Source organism: Gracilinanus agilis, chromosome X (genome assembly GCF_016433145.1).
Source record: "Gracilinanus agilis isolate LMUSP501 chromosome X, AgileGrace, whole genome shotgun sequence".
Taxonomy (NCBI): Eukaryota; Metazoa; Chordata; class Mammalia; order Didelphimorphia; family Didelphidae; genus Gracilinanus; species Gracilinanus agilis.
The window spans coordinates 65,800,550-65,816,383 of record NC_058136.1 but is presented as its reverse complement, the minus strand read 5'-3'; the positions used below and the strand labels follow the sequence as shown (position 1 = coordinate 65,816,383).

The following is a 15,834-nucleotide window of genomic DNA, read 5'->3' as shown; positions in this document are numbered from 1 at the left end:
TATTAGAACAACATTCAGAAGAAATTTTATTTTTTATTACTGATGCTTTTTTAAAACCTTGTTGTTCCTCCCCAATTAGCTCCCATCCTTCCCTTGTCACAAAGCATTCCAGTTAAGCCATACTTCCTGCTACCCTGACTGTACCAGCATACAAATTTGCCACCTTTCTACCCAGAAGAGGGAGGCCTACTTCATCATTAGCCTTCTGAAATCCAGCTTGGTCACCGAACTGATCTAAACTCTGATGTCTTTGAATGTCCTCCTCCCCCCTTCCCTCCCTCCCGCAGTTGTGGCCGTTATGTCAGTCGCTCAGCTGGGGCGGCTTAATTCACTCTCTGAATTCCTCGTATTAGGGGAAACTTACGGACGTGTCCTGTGCCTTTTTTGTTAACATAACCAGTCGTCAGGAATCCCGTGGGGACTTATAGTAACGTGTCCTAGAAAGAAATGGTAACCTTATACATGGCCTTGAAACTCGAAATGTGTGATTCTGAGATCATTCTTTTCTCCCGAATCCCCCAATAAGGCTGCCTTTGGCCTGGGTTTACACTGGGCAGGGTTTTGTCAGGGTTTGCTGGGAGAGGTCCTTTACTGGAAAATAAGTCTGAATCTTTACTCAAGTCAAAGGTTGATGGCATTTGCTTTCTATCATCCAGGCTTGCCAGGAGACCCAGGCAGAAAGGGTGACCCAGGACCCCCTGGCTTCGATGTCCCAGGGCCCCCTGGGGAGAGAGGCCATCAAGGCAACCCCGGAACACCTGGCATCGTGGGGCCTCCGGGTTTCCCAGGGCCCCCAGGACAAGATGGTGCCCCTGGGCCTTCAGGTAATTAAAAATGTTTCTCTCTGATTACCACAAATTATTGCTGATCCTAATGGTGTGTGTGTGGGGGGAGTTGCTTTTATTCTGCCTCTGGTGTTGCACGTTGCTGGCTGTAAGAAAGGATCCTTTAGGGAGCAGAGTGGGAATGCCTTGTGAAATGAGATCTGAGATCGAGAGCTGGCAGGGCCCTCAGAGGCCAGCAAGTCCAGACTCCTCACTTTACAGAGGAAGAAACTGAGGTCCAGAGAGGGGAAGGAACATTCTCTGGACCATACATTGGAATCGAATTTTCAATCTAGAAGGGACCTCAGAAGTCATCCAGACCAACCTCTTCATTTTACAGAAGAGCAAACTGAGGCCCAGGGAGGTAAAGTGACTCATCTAAAATAACACATAAGATTATAGGTTTAGTGCTGGATTTTGGTTTGGTTTGGTTCCCTGATTCCAAGTGGGTTTTATAGCAACATTTTCTGTTGCAATTACAAAGGACTCAATGAACTTATCACTAGTAGAGTGATGGTGGCTTAAGTAGGAACTTTAAACTGCCATATCTGACTTTCAAGGCAACCTCTCTCATTTCACAAATGGGAAAACTGAGGCCCAGAGACATCCTTCTTTTTTGGCTCCATAGCAGGTAGAATTAAATGATCTTCTCATTTGTCTCTATCATTGCCTGCCTCTGGGACCCTGAGCTAGTCAGCTTTTGGCCCGTTTCTTCTTTTGTGAGTTGAGGGAATTAGCCTCCAAGACCTCGAAGGGCCCTTCTAGAACTTGATGTTTCCTTCTCTGCAAAGGAGAGGGAAGGGGTTCCCCAGATGATCTTTGCCTCGAAATCTGTGTTCCTCCCATGTCCTTCTTAGATCAGAGGCAACTGAGAATTCCTCACAGACATTCTTTGAGGTTTTGTCTAGAATAACTTTGCTCATTCACTGCTTCTAGGAACCAAAGGTGAAATGGGGAAGCTGGGGCCTCCAGGACCACCAGGACCTTTAGGAGTTCCCGGCAGGAGTGGTGCTCCTGGCTTTAAAGGTAATATTTGGCTGCATGTTTTGTTCAAAAAGGCGTGTTCTCCTGTGGGAGTAGAAACACAGAAGAAAAACATATGATTGGTCACGTGGTTCGATGGGGATGTGATTAAGGTTTTGGCGTTAAATGATCGCTCTGCTGCAAATATCAATGATATGGAAGTCGGTTTTGAACAATGATACATGTGTAACCCAGTGGAACTGCTCGTTGGCTTCGGGAGGGGTGGAAGGAAAGAACATGAATCATGTCACCGTGGCAAAATAGGCAAAATAAATAAATTAATTTTGTTTTAAAAAGGAGGTGTGTTCTCCCTCCCTTGAGAACCTGAAACACGAGAGAAATTTTTATCATACTATGTCAAGGCAAGGGGCAATGGTGGAGGCACGGGGAATTTGCTTCACCTGCTTTTTGAAGGGACAGGAACTGTTTCTTTCTGTTGGATATGAAAGTTTTGTTGCAAAATTAATGCAGATCCCAAATGTCTTTAAATGTGATTTTTAGTCAAAGTCAAATGTGGGACCTGAATGGCAAAGGCCCTCTCGTTGGTACATAAAACTGCATGAAGGCAGGCAGACATTACTTTAAAAAAAGTGAAACCATCTTTTGGGAACTTCTTCTTCTCTTTGATTCCTACTCTTCACAAGCCCTCGGCAACATTCTCCACTTTTTTCATCTTTTGCTCTAGGCTTGAACAAAGAAGTTGCCCTTCTTCTTGCCATGGTCAGACTCCCTGTTTTGATCCTCCATCCCATCTACTCCCATCTTCTCTAGGAACTCAACTCTTCTGGGATCTCTTTTCCTGCCTTCGTTTTCTACCTCTTACCCGCTAGCTCCTTTACTATTGCTTCCAAACATTCCCAAGTCCCCTCTCATCCTTGGAAAATCTTCAGTTGATCTTGGCATCCTCTCAATATCATCTTTCCTTTGTTTCTTTTCTAACCGCTTCAATAGCCAAACTCATAGAAGAAACTGCCTGCGCTCATTGACGCCACTTCTTGGCCTCTTACTTTTTCACTCCTTTCGTGTCTGATTCCTGATCTCATCACTCTACTGAAAGTGCTCTCTCCAAGGTTATCTTTTTTTTTTGCTTAATTTGCTTAATTAATTGCCGAACCCAGAATCCTTTTCTCAGTTCTCTGGTGTCCTTTTTGACCTTTCTGCGGCATCTGCCACTGTTGACCACACTCTCCTCTCAGGATACTCTGTCCTGCCTGGGCCTCCTTGACAAGACTCTCTCGGCTCTTTTCCTATCTCTCTGGTCATTCCTTCTCATTCTCCTATGCTAGAAAATCCTTCATATTCCATTCTTTCTGCATGAGTAAACTACAAAGCTCTGTCCTTGGTCTAAGTTGACCTATCCAGCCATCATCTCCCTCTTGAACTCCAGTCTCACATCACAAACTGCCTTGTAGACATTAAAAAAAACCCTCACCTTCCATCTTAGAATCAATACTGTATATCGGTTCCAGGACAGAAGAGCAATAAGGACTAGGCAATGGGGGTGAAGTGACTTGCCCAGGGTCACTGAGCTAGGAAGTATCTGAAGCCAGATTGGAACCCAGGACCTCCCATCTTTAGGCCTGGCTCTCAATCCACTGAGCTACCCAGCTGTCCCATGGACATTTTTAACTGGTTGCCCTGTAGGAATCTCAAATGATCAAATCACATCTGAAATAGATCTCATCATCTTCTCCTTCCCCACAACCTGCTACAACATCCTTCAGGTCACCCAGGTCTACAACTCCAGGTGGCATTCTTGCCTCTTCATCCTTACTCGTCCCCTCCCTTCCCATCAGTTGCCAAGTCTCATTTTCCCTCCTCAATGTCTCTCAGACCCGCTCCCTTTTCTCCATTCACGTAAGAGCCACCCTAGTTCGGATTCTCTTATCGACCAGACCTCCCAGTTGGTCTCCCAGCCTTCAAGTCCCTGCCTCCATTCTGCCGTGTGCATAGATACCAAAACGTTACTCTTAAACCCCAGGGCTAATGCTGATCTTCTGCTCTGCTATCAAATACAAACTCGCCGCCTCTAGTTGGCATTTTAAGCCCTTCGTAATGCTTGAAATAGCCACTCACTTAAGGTGAGTATTCATGTACTGCTGCTGCTTTAATTTATTTCACAGCCTAATTAGGGCCTGGAGAGTGTGATTTTTAAAATATTTAAAATTTTCTGACACATATTTATTCCCTTTTGCAAAGCTGCCATAAAGACATTTCCTTAATTTGTGTGAATTCCAGTGGCACTTTGGAAAATCTCTCCTTCTCAGTCATTGCCAAATCCCATTAGCTTTAAAGAGTCATTCAAATATATTTTGATAATTAACCACTTAGAGGCCCAAGTTGAGGATCACCAGAGGGAAAAGATGGCTAGCGTCCCAAATAAGCCGAAGCTGCCGGACACAGTGCCGGGTTCTGGGGAGGGCACTGGAGAGGATGCCCTCAGAGTATGGGAGGACCCCAAAGAGAGCTCCATTGAGTGGGCTGGGCTGACACAGGGCATCTTGGAGGAATGAGAAGGCAAGGAGGAGGAAGGAAGGTGAGGAGACTGTAGCACTGATGAGGAGCCTGAGAAATTGATCAGGCAACTATTATTGGGCTCGGAGTATTTACTAGGCATCGTGCTAGGTGCTAGAGATAGAACGAAGCCCTAAAAATAGCCCCTGCCCTCAAAGAGCTCCCATTCGAATAGGCAAGACAATGGGTATGTGTCCAGGGTACACGTAGAAAAGAGTTGAGATGATGGCGGTGGTGGAGAATACTAGCAGAGGGGGGAAGAAGCCCTCCCTCCTACAGAGTATGGTTGAGTCTTGAAGGAAGCTGAGTATTCCAAGACACAAGTGAGGGGCGAGAACATTGCAGGTATGGGGTGTGGGGACAGTCAGCAGAGAGGCACAGAGATGGAGATGGAATAATTTGGGTGAAGAGGAGGAGTCTAAAGATTAGGAAGTAACAAATCTGTGCAGAACCAGAGGAGGTTGTATTTGATCCTGCCGGCAGTAAGGAGCCTTGGGAGATTCTTGAGTACAGGAGTAACATGATCACAACTGTATGTTAGGAAAATAACTTTGCAGTCTGAGTGGAGGACATGTTGAGAGGGAAGAGACCTGGAGGCAAGAAGGCTGGTGAGAACATGATTGTGATTATCCAATTGAGAGGTGATGAGGGCCTGCACCAGGGTGCCGGCTGTGGGGGATGGAGAGAAAGGGATGCATAAGAATGATGGCATGCATAGAAAGAAAGAATAGATTTGATAGTTAATCAGCTGGATGTCTGAGAAAAACTCCCTGAAGAGTTGGAGATGTGCCAGGCACTGGGCTAGCCACTGGAACCACAAAGACTGAAATGAAACATCCCCTGCCCTCATCGAGCTTACATTCTACAAGAATGTAAAGAGAATATTAGGTTAGGAAATGACCCGGGACAAGGAGGAGGAGGAGGACAAAGGAATAGGAGGAGAAGAGAATGCTTTTGGAGTCAGAGGACCTGGATGCAAATCTCATCTGTATCCCCACTAACTGCCCGGGCAAACTGGGTCAAGTCACCTTCTCTGGGCTTCTGTAAAATGCAGCTGGAGGAGCTGAACTCTGAGGCCCCTTCCTGCTCTAGATTGAAGATCCTGCGTGTGACTTTGGATAAGTCTCTTTCCTTCCCTGAGCCTTAGTTTCTCCATCTGTAAAATGAAGGAATTGGACAATCTAACAAGCCCCTTCTTGCTCTAAATCAGTGGTTCCCAAACTTTTTTGGCCTGCTGCCCCCTTTCCAGAAAAAATATTCCTTAGCGCCCTGGGAATTAAATTTAAAAAAAATTTAATAGCAATGAATAGGAAAGCTAAACGCACCTGTGGCCATCACCACCCCCCTGGATCGCTGCAGCACCCACCAGGGGGCGGTGGCGCCCACTTTGGGAATCACTGCTCTAAACTGAGGATCCTGTTTAGCATATTCGGTGCCTGCCACATTCTGAACAATCCGTGTATCTGCCAGGTGGGGGCGTTCCAGAAAATGCAGAAAAACAATCTCCTTCCTTCCCAGTCAAGGATCCCAGTGGAGGGGAGCCATGATGAGAAAGGGCAGCAAGATTCGGTATTGTTTGGGAGTCTGAATGGCCAGTTTGTGAACTCCCTAGAAGCCTGTGGGATATGAGGGATCTTGGGTGAGAGGTGTGAGTCCCAACACTCCAGAACAATGTGTACATGGGTCTGTGCCTGTGTATTGGCATGCATGTGTGTTAATCTATGGGGACCACAAATGATGTACATACATGCCATGAACAATGGGTGTGCATATATTTGTACCATGAACAAAATACATATACCTCTTACAATCCATGCTGTGGAGAGGTGCTCAATAACACATTGAGTCTGTCTCTGTGCCTGTTCTAGGTGATGATGGTCTGCCAGGTCAGGCAGGATTTCCTGGTCCTGTAGGACAAAAAGGTGGAAGGGGTGAACCTGGGATTCCAGGTCCCCCTGGACAAGTGGATCCAAACTGTCTGACAATAAAGGGGGAGAAAGGAGAACCGGGCTCACCAGGTAAGGGAAGAGAGTCAACTAGGCCAGGAGAGTAGGTTTCAAAATGAGAAATTTCATGACTTTGATTTAAGACCAGGTGAGGCTGTCCAGAAGGCCTCAGTTCAAGTTTTGTTTCTGACCCATCCTGACTACGTGACCCTGGGCCAGTCCCTTACCCCCTCAGTGCTGTCTTGGCAGCATTCTTAGTTTCTCAAATTGCAGAGCAGGAGCTGACATACATTGGTAGAAGGAATTTCATCACCTGGAGTTCCTTATTTATACCCATGGAATTATAGGTCTAATCCAAAAGTACCCTCTCCTCTAAGCAAAAACAAACCGTAAAAAAATATACTTCGAGGGGCAGTTAGGTGGCTCAGCAGATAGAGCACTAGGCTTGGAGATGGGAGGTCCTGGGTTCCAATCTGGCCTCAGACACTTCCTAGCTGTGTGACCCTGGGCAAGTCACTTAACTCCCATTGCCTAGCCCTTACCATTCTTTTGCCTCTTTTGTATTGATTCTAAAACAGAAGATAAGGACTTAAAAATACATATACAAATGAGCTCCATTGATTACAATATGCAAATTATCTCCTTTGTTACTCTAGGTAATGTTGTGGCTGAGTTCTTTCAGTTGTGTCTGACTCTTCGTGACCCCATATGGGGTTTTCTTGGTAGAGATACTGGAGCAGTTCACCATTTCCTTCTGCAGCTCACTTTCCAGAGGAGGAAACTGAAGCAGATGAGTGAAGTGACTCATCCAGGATCACACAGCTAGGAAGTATCTGAGGCTACATTTGAACTCAGGAAGATGAGTCTCCCTGATCCCAGGCTGCCTGGCACTTTATCCACTGCAGCACCACCTAGCTGCCCTCCATTCTACTTATATATATTTAGAGTTGAGTTTTTCGGTTATTACATATGTGTATATGTAATATCTGTAACAATACAGCTTACTCCCTTCCAGTCTTCATAATAACTAACATTTCTATAGCGCTTTAAGGTTTGTAAAGCAGTTTACATGTGGGGTATCCCAAAAGTCCTAATGTAGATCTAAACTTGAATAGCGCGCAACTGCATGAGACTTTTGGGGCCTTTCCTAGTCTCTCCTTTGATCTTCATAACAGCCCTGAGATGTGGCTGCTGTTATTAGCTCAATTTTTTTAACAGATGAGGAAAGGGAGGCCAATAGCAGTTAAGAGACTTGCTCAGGGTTACATTGTTAGTAAGTGAGGCAGGATTCAAATTCAGGTCTTGCTGAATCCAGGCCCAGCACTATCCACTGGGCTACAGCACTTTTTTGTTTCTCTGTTTACTTTTATATTTGTACATGTGTTATTCCTTTTATAGATTTGCTTCTTCTTTAACCCCTCACCTTCTGTCTTAGAATCAATACTATGTATTGGCTCCAAGGCAGAAGAGCAGTAAGGGCTAGGCAGTGGGGGTCAAGTGACTTGTCCAGGGTCACACAGCTAGGAAGCGTCTGAGGCCAGATTGGAACCCAGGACCTCCCGTCTCTAGGCCTGACTCTCGACGCACCGAGCCACCCAGCTGCCCCCCACTCTGCCACCTAGCTTCTTAATTGAAAGGTAAAGAGCATTCTTTTTGAGACCAATAAGGAGTCAATTCACTAATGAATGACTCCAATTTGGGTGGGGGAAAGAGTTCAGATTATATTTGAACCAATGAGGGGACCATTGAAGGCTCATTGTCTAACCCGGTCATTTTACAGAAGAGGATGCTGGGGTCCAAAGAAGGGCCATACGTACGGTAATTGCTGGCAGAAGGAAGACTAGAACTCAGGACTTCTGACATACACACAGACTCTTTCCCCTCCCTAATACTGCCTCCCAGATTTTCTCATGAGAAGCATTTCCCTGTGTTTTGTTCTCTCTCCCATTCCACAAGCAGATCGCAAGGTAGAATGGGAGCCGTTATGTCACGACCCCTCCAGATTGTGCAAAATCCCGCAAGGTACCAGGTTTATGTGAGACAGATTAGAGTTGTCACAGCAACCAGCATGAGGGAACAGAGAGAGAAATGTGGGAAGGGCACTGGCCCTGCAATCAGAGGACTTGAATTCTACTCTTCCACCCTTATGACCATGGGCAAGTCTCTTTCCTGCCCTAGGCCTCAGTTTCCTCCTCTGTCAGATAAAGGGGTTGAGTGAGCCAGCCTCTGAGCTCCTGCCAGCTCTCCACGTCTGCTATCAGGCCTTTGCCAGCCTTTAACTTGCAGGGTAGTGGACTGCCAAATGTAAGAGAGAGGCTGCGCTAGTACAGCAGCTCTGTGCCATCTGTCTTTCCGGGACATCCCTTCACCAAATATATGCAGCTAAATGCAATTCTAATTTGGCAGGCTCTCAACAGTCCTTGGTGGAGTCCCCTGAGAATAGGGCAAGGGAACAACTGCATCATTAAAGTCAATTTACTACTCACTGAACACAAGTTACACCCTGTCTTAGTGGAGAGAGAGCTAGCTTTGGAGTTGAGAAGGTCTGGGTTCAACTCTGGCCTTTGCTGTATCCTAGCTATGTTACCTTACCCGCATAGTACTCCAGGCGGCTCTGGAAATCTCTGAAATGGAAGGGAATGTGCTGATCCACCTTGGTAGAAGTTGCCTTGAGGGCAGCTCCTTATTCCAATAAAGTGGAAGGCCAGGGCCTATTCTCAGCCCTTTCCTTCCCCCACCCCAATTTAGTGTTTTCATTATTGGCTGTTGGATAAAATTGGATGGAGAGATTTGAGTAGGAAAGTCGTTTTTCCATTGTTAACAGTCTGGCCCATGACAAGAAAGATCCTCCTTTCTCCTTCATCCTGAGCTCCAAAATGAAGTGACTTGCATTGATGATGTCATTTATGGGTCTGTGGCCTCGCCTTCACTTTCTTCTTTTCTCCTCTTCCTTGGAAGGCATTCCTGGTGTGTTGGGTCCAAGAGGTCCTCGAGGTATTCCTGGAGACCCAGGACAACCTGGGCTGGCTGGACAGCCAGGTTCCCCTGGACCATCGGGTGAGTACCATGGTGGGGACTTCACCAAGGATCCAGCTCTTTTTTCCTACCAGAGACACAGTTTCCCTGAAGTGTTGGACCTGTGTGATGATGTTGAGCCTTGGATTCTTCTGAAATGCCAGGAGCCATCACAAGTGGCTTTGTTTATTGACCCAAAGAAACATGGTGTCGTTTGGTTTTTCCCATTGTTGGTTGCTTCTTTTGTGGCTGCCAGGGCATGGGGAGCATCAGAAAGGCAATCGGAGCAAGGTGTTTGTTTTCACATGTTGCCTGGGATGTAGTTTAGAGAATTCAACATGATCTAATGCAGTGTTCCACCTCCCAACAAGCTGGTCACTGATGCTTTGTGGGACACCTGTGGCCTTTGTGGCCCCTGCCCTAAGCCAGATGCTCAAATATAGTGCTCAAACATAGTGAAAACAAATGAAAGGCATTCTGGTATGGGATCCTTCACCTCGAGCCATTTCCTAAATCTCCTCCTATTTGCCATCTCAGATACTTGGGGAGGGGGAGGGAGAATTCCTATCACCTCTCAGCTCGTGGAAAGGATTAAGGAAGGAAGTGTGCCTGGAACCCTGGCTCGGGCTTATGGACCTTAGAAGGCAGAGGAAGAGGCATGAAAGAAGCCAGTCTTCCTTCCAACTTCCCAGGGCGATGAGAGTCACAGGAGCTAGCTCTCTTAGGACTCCTCCTCCTCTCACCTTCTCTGCTCCTGGATTTGGGCCACCATCACGGTGCTCATTTCCAATAACTACACTTCTGGCCCATCAGGTCTATTTTCAGGAAGCCCAGAAGAGTGAAACCCAAGACAATGTCTCTTCACATACCGTTGCTTCTAGGGTGATCTGTCCTCCAGATTGAAACTCAGACACATGGGGAAAAAATTCCCTAGATGAGAATCCCTAGATGGAGCATCCATGCCCTTATGAGGGAGAGAAAATTTTAAATTAAAAAAAAAAGTTAAAATCTGGACCAAAAAGAAATAATTCTAGTTCTTCTGTTGGTAGACCTATCAGTGGATCCAAAGTATTCTGGAAGACAGTTAGGAATTATAAACAAGAAGTTATCAAACAGTGCATGTCTTTCAGCCTACCACTACTACTGCTAGGCCTAGACCCCTGAGAGATCAACGAAAGAGAGAAATGTCCCTTCTGTACAAAATATGTGTAGCAATGCTTTTTGTGATGACAAAAAGCTGGAAACTGAGGAGGTGCTCATGGACTGGGAAATGACTAAACAAATTGTGGCACATGAGTATAATGGAATACAACTGCACTGTAAGAAAGGAAGAAAAAGATAATTTCAAAGACACATGGAAAGATTTGCATGAACTGATACTGAGTGAAATGAGCAAAACCAGAAGAATGATTTATACTATAACATCAATATTATATGGACAAACAATCTTGAAGGCTTCTATAATCCACTGAAGAATGAAATGAGCAGAACTAGGAGAGCAGTTTATACCAGGGGTCAGCAACGTATGGCTCTCGAGCCATATCTGGCTCTTTCGAGGGCCAGATATGGCTCTTTCTGCAGGAGCCACAAAGTCCATTTTTTCCAGGCGCTGTTACAGGAGCGGCACTGTGAGCACTGTACGGCTCTCATGAAATGACATTTTAAAAAAATGTGGTGTTTATGGCCCTCACGACCAAAAAGGTTGCCGACCCCTGGTTTATACAATAGCAACAATACTATAAAAAAAACAAGCAACTCTGAAAGCTGTATGAACTCTGATCAAGACAGGGATCATCTGTAGTTCCAAGTATTTTCTTTCTCTTTTTAAATGGGGTAGGGTGTGAGAGGGAGAGAAAAATAGATATTTGCTCATTTTAAAAATTTAATTTCAAAAAGAATCCTCACATCTGTAAGCCTGGTAGCCCTTTCCATGATGTCTTCAATGTCTTCAACTTCCTTAAATCTAGAGCAGTGATCCCCAAAGTGGGCACCACCGTCCCCTGGTGGGTGCTGCAGCGATCCAGGGCGAGCGGTGATGGCCACAGGTGTATTTATCTTTCCTATTGATTGCTATTAAAATTTAAAACAAAATTAATTTCCAGGGACTCTAAGTAATATTTTTTCTGGAAAGAGGGTGGGAGGCCAAAAAAGTCTGGGAACCACTCATCTAGGGGAAGACAGCATGTCACGGTATTAATTATCCAGCAAGGAGATGCAATATCCTAGTTGCTTACCAGGCAGCATTCTGGCTCCAGGTGCCATACCAGTCTCGGGATCTCATCAAATTTACTCTGGCCCATGTGTGGGATAACCTTCCTAAAAGACTGCAGTATTTCCACTGGTCATGAGAGGGTACTCATCCTGTAAATGACTAAACTGTTCCCCTCATTGCCAAGCTGACAGCTGCAAGGGTCACACTGAAATTAATCTAGGAGATGAAATGGAATATTACTAAAAGTATTCAAACAGATCATGTGACCATCAAGATGGCAGAATGGTTGCTTTATGAAAACCTCAGCAACCCTAAGACCTCAAAAGAAAAGAATTAGGTGTCAGATATAAAGTAATTACAACCTATTCCACAAGGACACAGAAGCTACAGGCAATTTTAAAACTCCATGGATAAAATGATTAAAGCATAAATTCTATAGCCCATACCCAGCACTGAAGCCTCTACCCTGTCTGTCTTGGTTCTTTCCTTTAGTATTAGTATTGATATTTCCAGATCTTTTCCCCACATGCTCAGGATCAAAATACTTAACAGATCTGATCTTACAGTTTATAGGTTATCGTGAAAAAAAAATGCATGGTAGTAGTTACAGACGTGTACTTGGTGGATTTCTCTTTTTTTCCTTTATTTTATTTTTCAACTAACAAACATTCTTTTTCTCTATCTTCCACCTCCAATTTAAAAGAAAAACAAAACCTTTCTAACAAAATTATATGTATATATATATGTGTGTGTGTGTATATATACATACATTATATATATATGCATATATATATATATATATATATATATTTCTACATCTTTGAGGCCATCAGCTTTCTCTTAGGAGGTGGCTATTATCTGAAATCATGATTGATCATCACATTTTTTCGGAGTTTCTAAGTCTTTCAAAGTTATTTGACTTTATATTGTAACTGTATAAATGGTCCTCCTGGTTCTGCACTCTTCGCTCTGTATCAGTTCATACAACTATTTCCAGGTTTCTCTGGAAATATCTTTCTTTTTAAAATAATCTCTACCTTCCATCTTAGAATCAATACTATGTATCAGTTCCAAGGCAGAAGAGCGGCAAGGGCTAGGCAGTTGGGGGTAAGTGACTTACTGAGGGTCACACAGCTAGGAAGTGTCTGAGGCCAGATTTGAATTGAGGACTTCCTCTCTCCAGGCCTGGCCCTCTTTTCACTGAGCCATCTAGGTTCCTCTGAAACCATCTCTTTCATCATTTCTTACAGCATAATTGTTTTTCATCACATTCATATACCATCACTGGTTCAGCCATTCCTCCATTGATGAAAGCTCCTTAGTTAATGGTCCTTCAGTAAGTAGTCCCCAAAATGGCTGCGTTAACGGTTTGTGTCCCTATAGGTTCTTTCCCTCTTCCTTTATAGTTCGGTTAAAGAGCACTCATAATTTAGTGACTTTGGGGGCCTAATTTGAAATTGGCCTCCATGATGACTTGGTCTAGGCGGGTTCCTCAAGTGATGCTTTGGGAGCTCTGGAAAGAATTAAAGCTTATACTTGACACGTCTCTGCTTTTTGCAGACCTCCAGGCAAAGGGACCTTTAGAAGGACTGATAGACTAGGGAGGGGCACCTTCTCTAGGCTTGTCCATAAGTAGCTCAAGCCATCCAAGCTTAGGCTTGGGATCACAGCCTTACTGGTGCACCTGTATTTAGAGCTAGAAGTAAACTTAGTGGCCAGCTAGTCCAATATCATGATTTTACATGTCAGGAGACTGAAGCCTAGAGAAGTTAGTTGACTAAGTTACTGGTGGGGAAGGGAAGGGGAAAAGGAGGGAATAAACCTTTATATAGCACCTACTATGTGTCAGGCACAATGCTAAGTGCTTAGGAAATATCTCATTTTATCTTTACAACCACCCTGGGAGATAGGTGCTATGATTATCCCCATTTCACAGCTGAAGAAACTGAGGCAAATTGGTTTAGTGACTTGCTCAGGGTCACACAGGGAATGAGTGTCTGAGGTTGGATTTTAAACTCAGGTCTTCTTTTTTAAAAAACCCTCACCTTCCATCTTAGAATCAATACTGTGTATTGGTTCCAAGGCAGAAGAGTGATAAGGGCTAGGCAATGGGGGTTAAATGACTTGCCCAGGGTCACCCAGCTAGGAAGTGTCTGGGGCCAGATTTGAAACCAAGACCTCCTGTCTTCAGGCCTAGTGCTTTATCCAGTGAGCCAGCCAGCTGCCCTAAAGTCAGCTTTTTGTGACTCCAAGCTCAGCACTCTATCCACTGATACACTGTATACATAGCCTGAAAGAGCTGGGCAAGAAGGAAGCCCTTTCTATCCCAGGTTTTGAATTCTAGGGTATGATACAGAATTCTGCAGTAAGTCTGCTAAAATAGGAATGATTCTTACGACTGCTCTCAACTCCTCATCTTCAACTTTGAGGTCTTTCGTGACCCTCCATTTTTATTATCATTGCATTGGCACTTTACCCTATGGCAACACACATTTCATTGTATAGGATAAAAATCATGAGGAAATGGGCCCTTCTCTTCGCCGCCTTTTCTGCTTTCCCCAGGTGGGAGAAAGATTAGGAGAAGGAGTGAGTCCCATGTCTAGAACCCTTTTTCAGGGACTGGGAGCCAACATCAGTTAGGAGAAGAAAACATTGTGATGGGGAGCTTGTTTGCATTTTGCCTCACCAGCCAATCTGGCTCTTTGGAAGCAGCTAGTTCCAGTATCCCAGAATCCCTCTCTGCCCCAGACCTGACTCTCTCCAGTAAGGACGACTCCCAAAGGCCCTGTGCACAGCTTGTATATCTGCTCTCTATCTGGGTCTCAGAATTTCCTCTTGTTCCTAGCTGTTACCATAGCAACTACCTCCATAATGGTTGCACCGGAAAACATAGCCCAAGTCTGAGGTGTCAAACATGTGGCCCAAGCTTGAACACTCCCAAGGGTGGCCTGAAGCATTTTCAAATGTAATTTGAAATAGCCAACAAAATAAATCAAAATACAATAAAACATAGCTAATGTTACTATGTGATTTTCTAAGTCACTTTGGGCCTGCGGGGCGCCTTATGTGCACAACCCTCTTTTTATTTGTGTTGACCATCACTGGTCTGAGTACATCAGCCACCTACTCTGTAGCCAACGTGACCAGCTTGTGGACACCACACCTTTCCCCATCTTCTCCCTTCTTTTGAACGTCTAACTTTGTGACAGAAAGGTAGCCGTGTCATCTTCTCAACCTCTTCCCACTTGCCCTCTCAGATCTGCAGAGATGGTAGGAAGAAACCCCAATCCACCCATACCACCAAGTCACGGAACGAAATAGGGGAGGTGGTGTCTGGGACCGTGTCTCAGGGTCATGGAAAATGATGGAGGGGCAAGTAGAAGAAGAGTGGTGAAAGAAATCAGGCTTCTGCAACTCACCAGACTAACCTCGGATGATGCAACTCCTCCTTCCTTACCTCTCGGTTTCCATCTCTGCTTGAGTATCTAGAACGCCTCTACAGTGCTGATCTCTAGCAACCACCCTTCCATGTGCTTCAGTCTAATTCACAGAAGCCCTAAAGACTGAAACCTAGGGAAGCAGTTGCTCAAAGCCCGTCATCTCATGGTGCTCAGGAAGACTGACTCAGGGGTGATGGAAGAAAATAGCAGCCAACTCTGGAGCATAGAATCTGGGCCCCTTTCTCCTATCACATGGCTTCCTGACTAGTGCAAGTGTTCCCTCCCCAGGCTTCCAGAACAGAGAGGGTTCAAGTCCCACTTCTGACACTTATTCCCTCTGAGACTGTGGCCAACTCACCATACCTCACTGGACCAAAGTTTCCTTTTCTCCAAAATGAAGAAGAGGTCAGACTGGATGACCTCTGGAATCTCTTCTAGCTCTAATTCTATGATTCTATGATTTGGGGCCAGTCCTTTCCCCTCCATAGGCCTCAGTTTCTCCCTCTATAAAATGAGGAGGCTGGATTAGCTGGTCTCACAGGTCACTTCGAGCCCTAGATCCAAAATCCCACATTGTGACCCTAGAGAAGTGTCTTCTACTCCATGGGCCTCAGTTTCCTTCTCTTCAAAACGAGGGGGCTGGACTAGCTGGCCTCAGATTTCCCCTTCCAGCTCCAGCTCTCTACTCTTTGCTTGAGTGCCAGGAATAACAGACATTGCTTTGCCACTTTCTCTCTCCATCTCTCTGTCTCTCTCTATCTCTGTCTCTCTCTTTCTCTCTCCATCTCTCTTATCTTTTTCTCTCTCTCTCTCTCTTATCTCTCTCTCTCTCTCTCTCTCTCTCTCTCTCTCTCTCTCTC

At 45.1% G+C, this 15,834-nt stretch overlaps 1 protein-coding gene across 1 annotated transcript in view; it reads left to right on the top strand.

Annotated features, from left to right (window-relative positions):
- The first annotated feature begins 753 nt into the window (after nt 1-753).
- The window catches only part of COL4A5 (collagen type IV alpha 5 chain), a 72,518-nt gene continuing 57,437 nt past the window's right edge, over nt 754-15,834 (top strand). The window contains exons 1-4 of the mRNA XM_044682884.1: nt 754-824; nt 1,761-1,850; nt 6,230-6,379; nt 9,266-9,364. Of these exons, the coding sequence (XP_044538819.1) occupies nt 1,775-1,850; nt 6,230-6,379; nt 9,266-9,364 (325 nt within the window). The 5' untranslated portion in view covers nt 754-824; nt 1,761-1,774. The remainder of the gene's footprint in view (nt 825-1,760; nt 1,851-6,229; nt 6,380-9,265; nt 9,365-15,834) is intronic.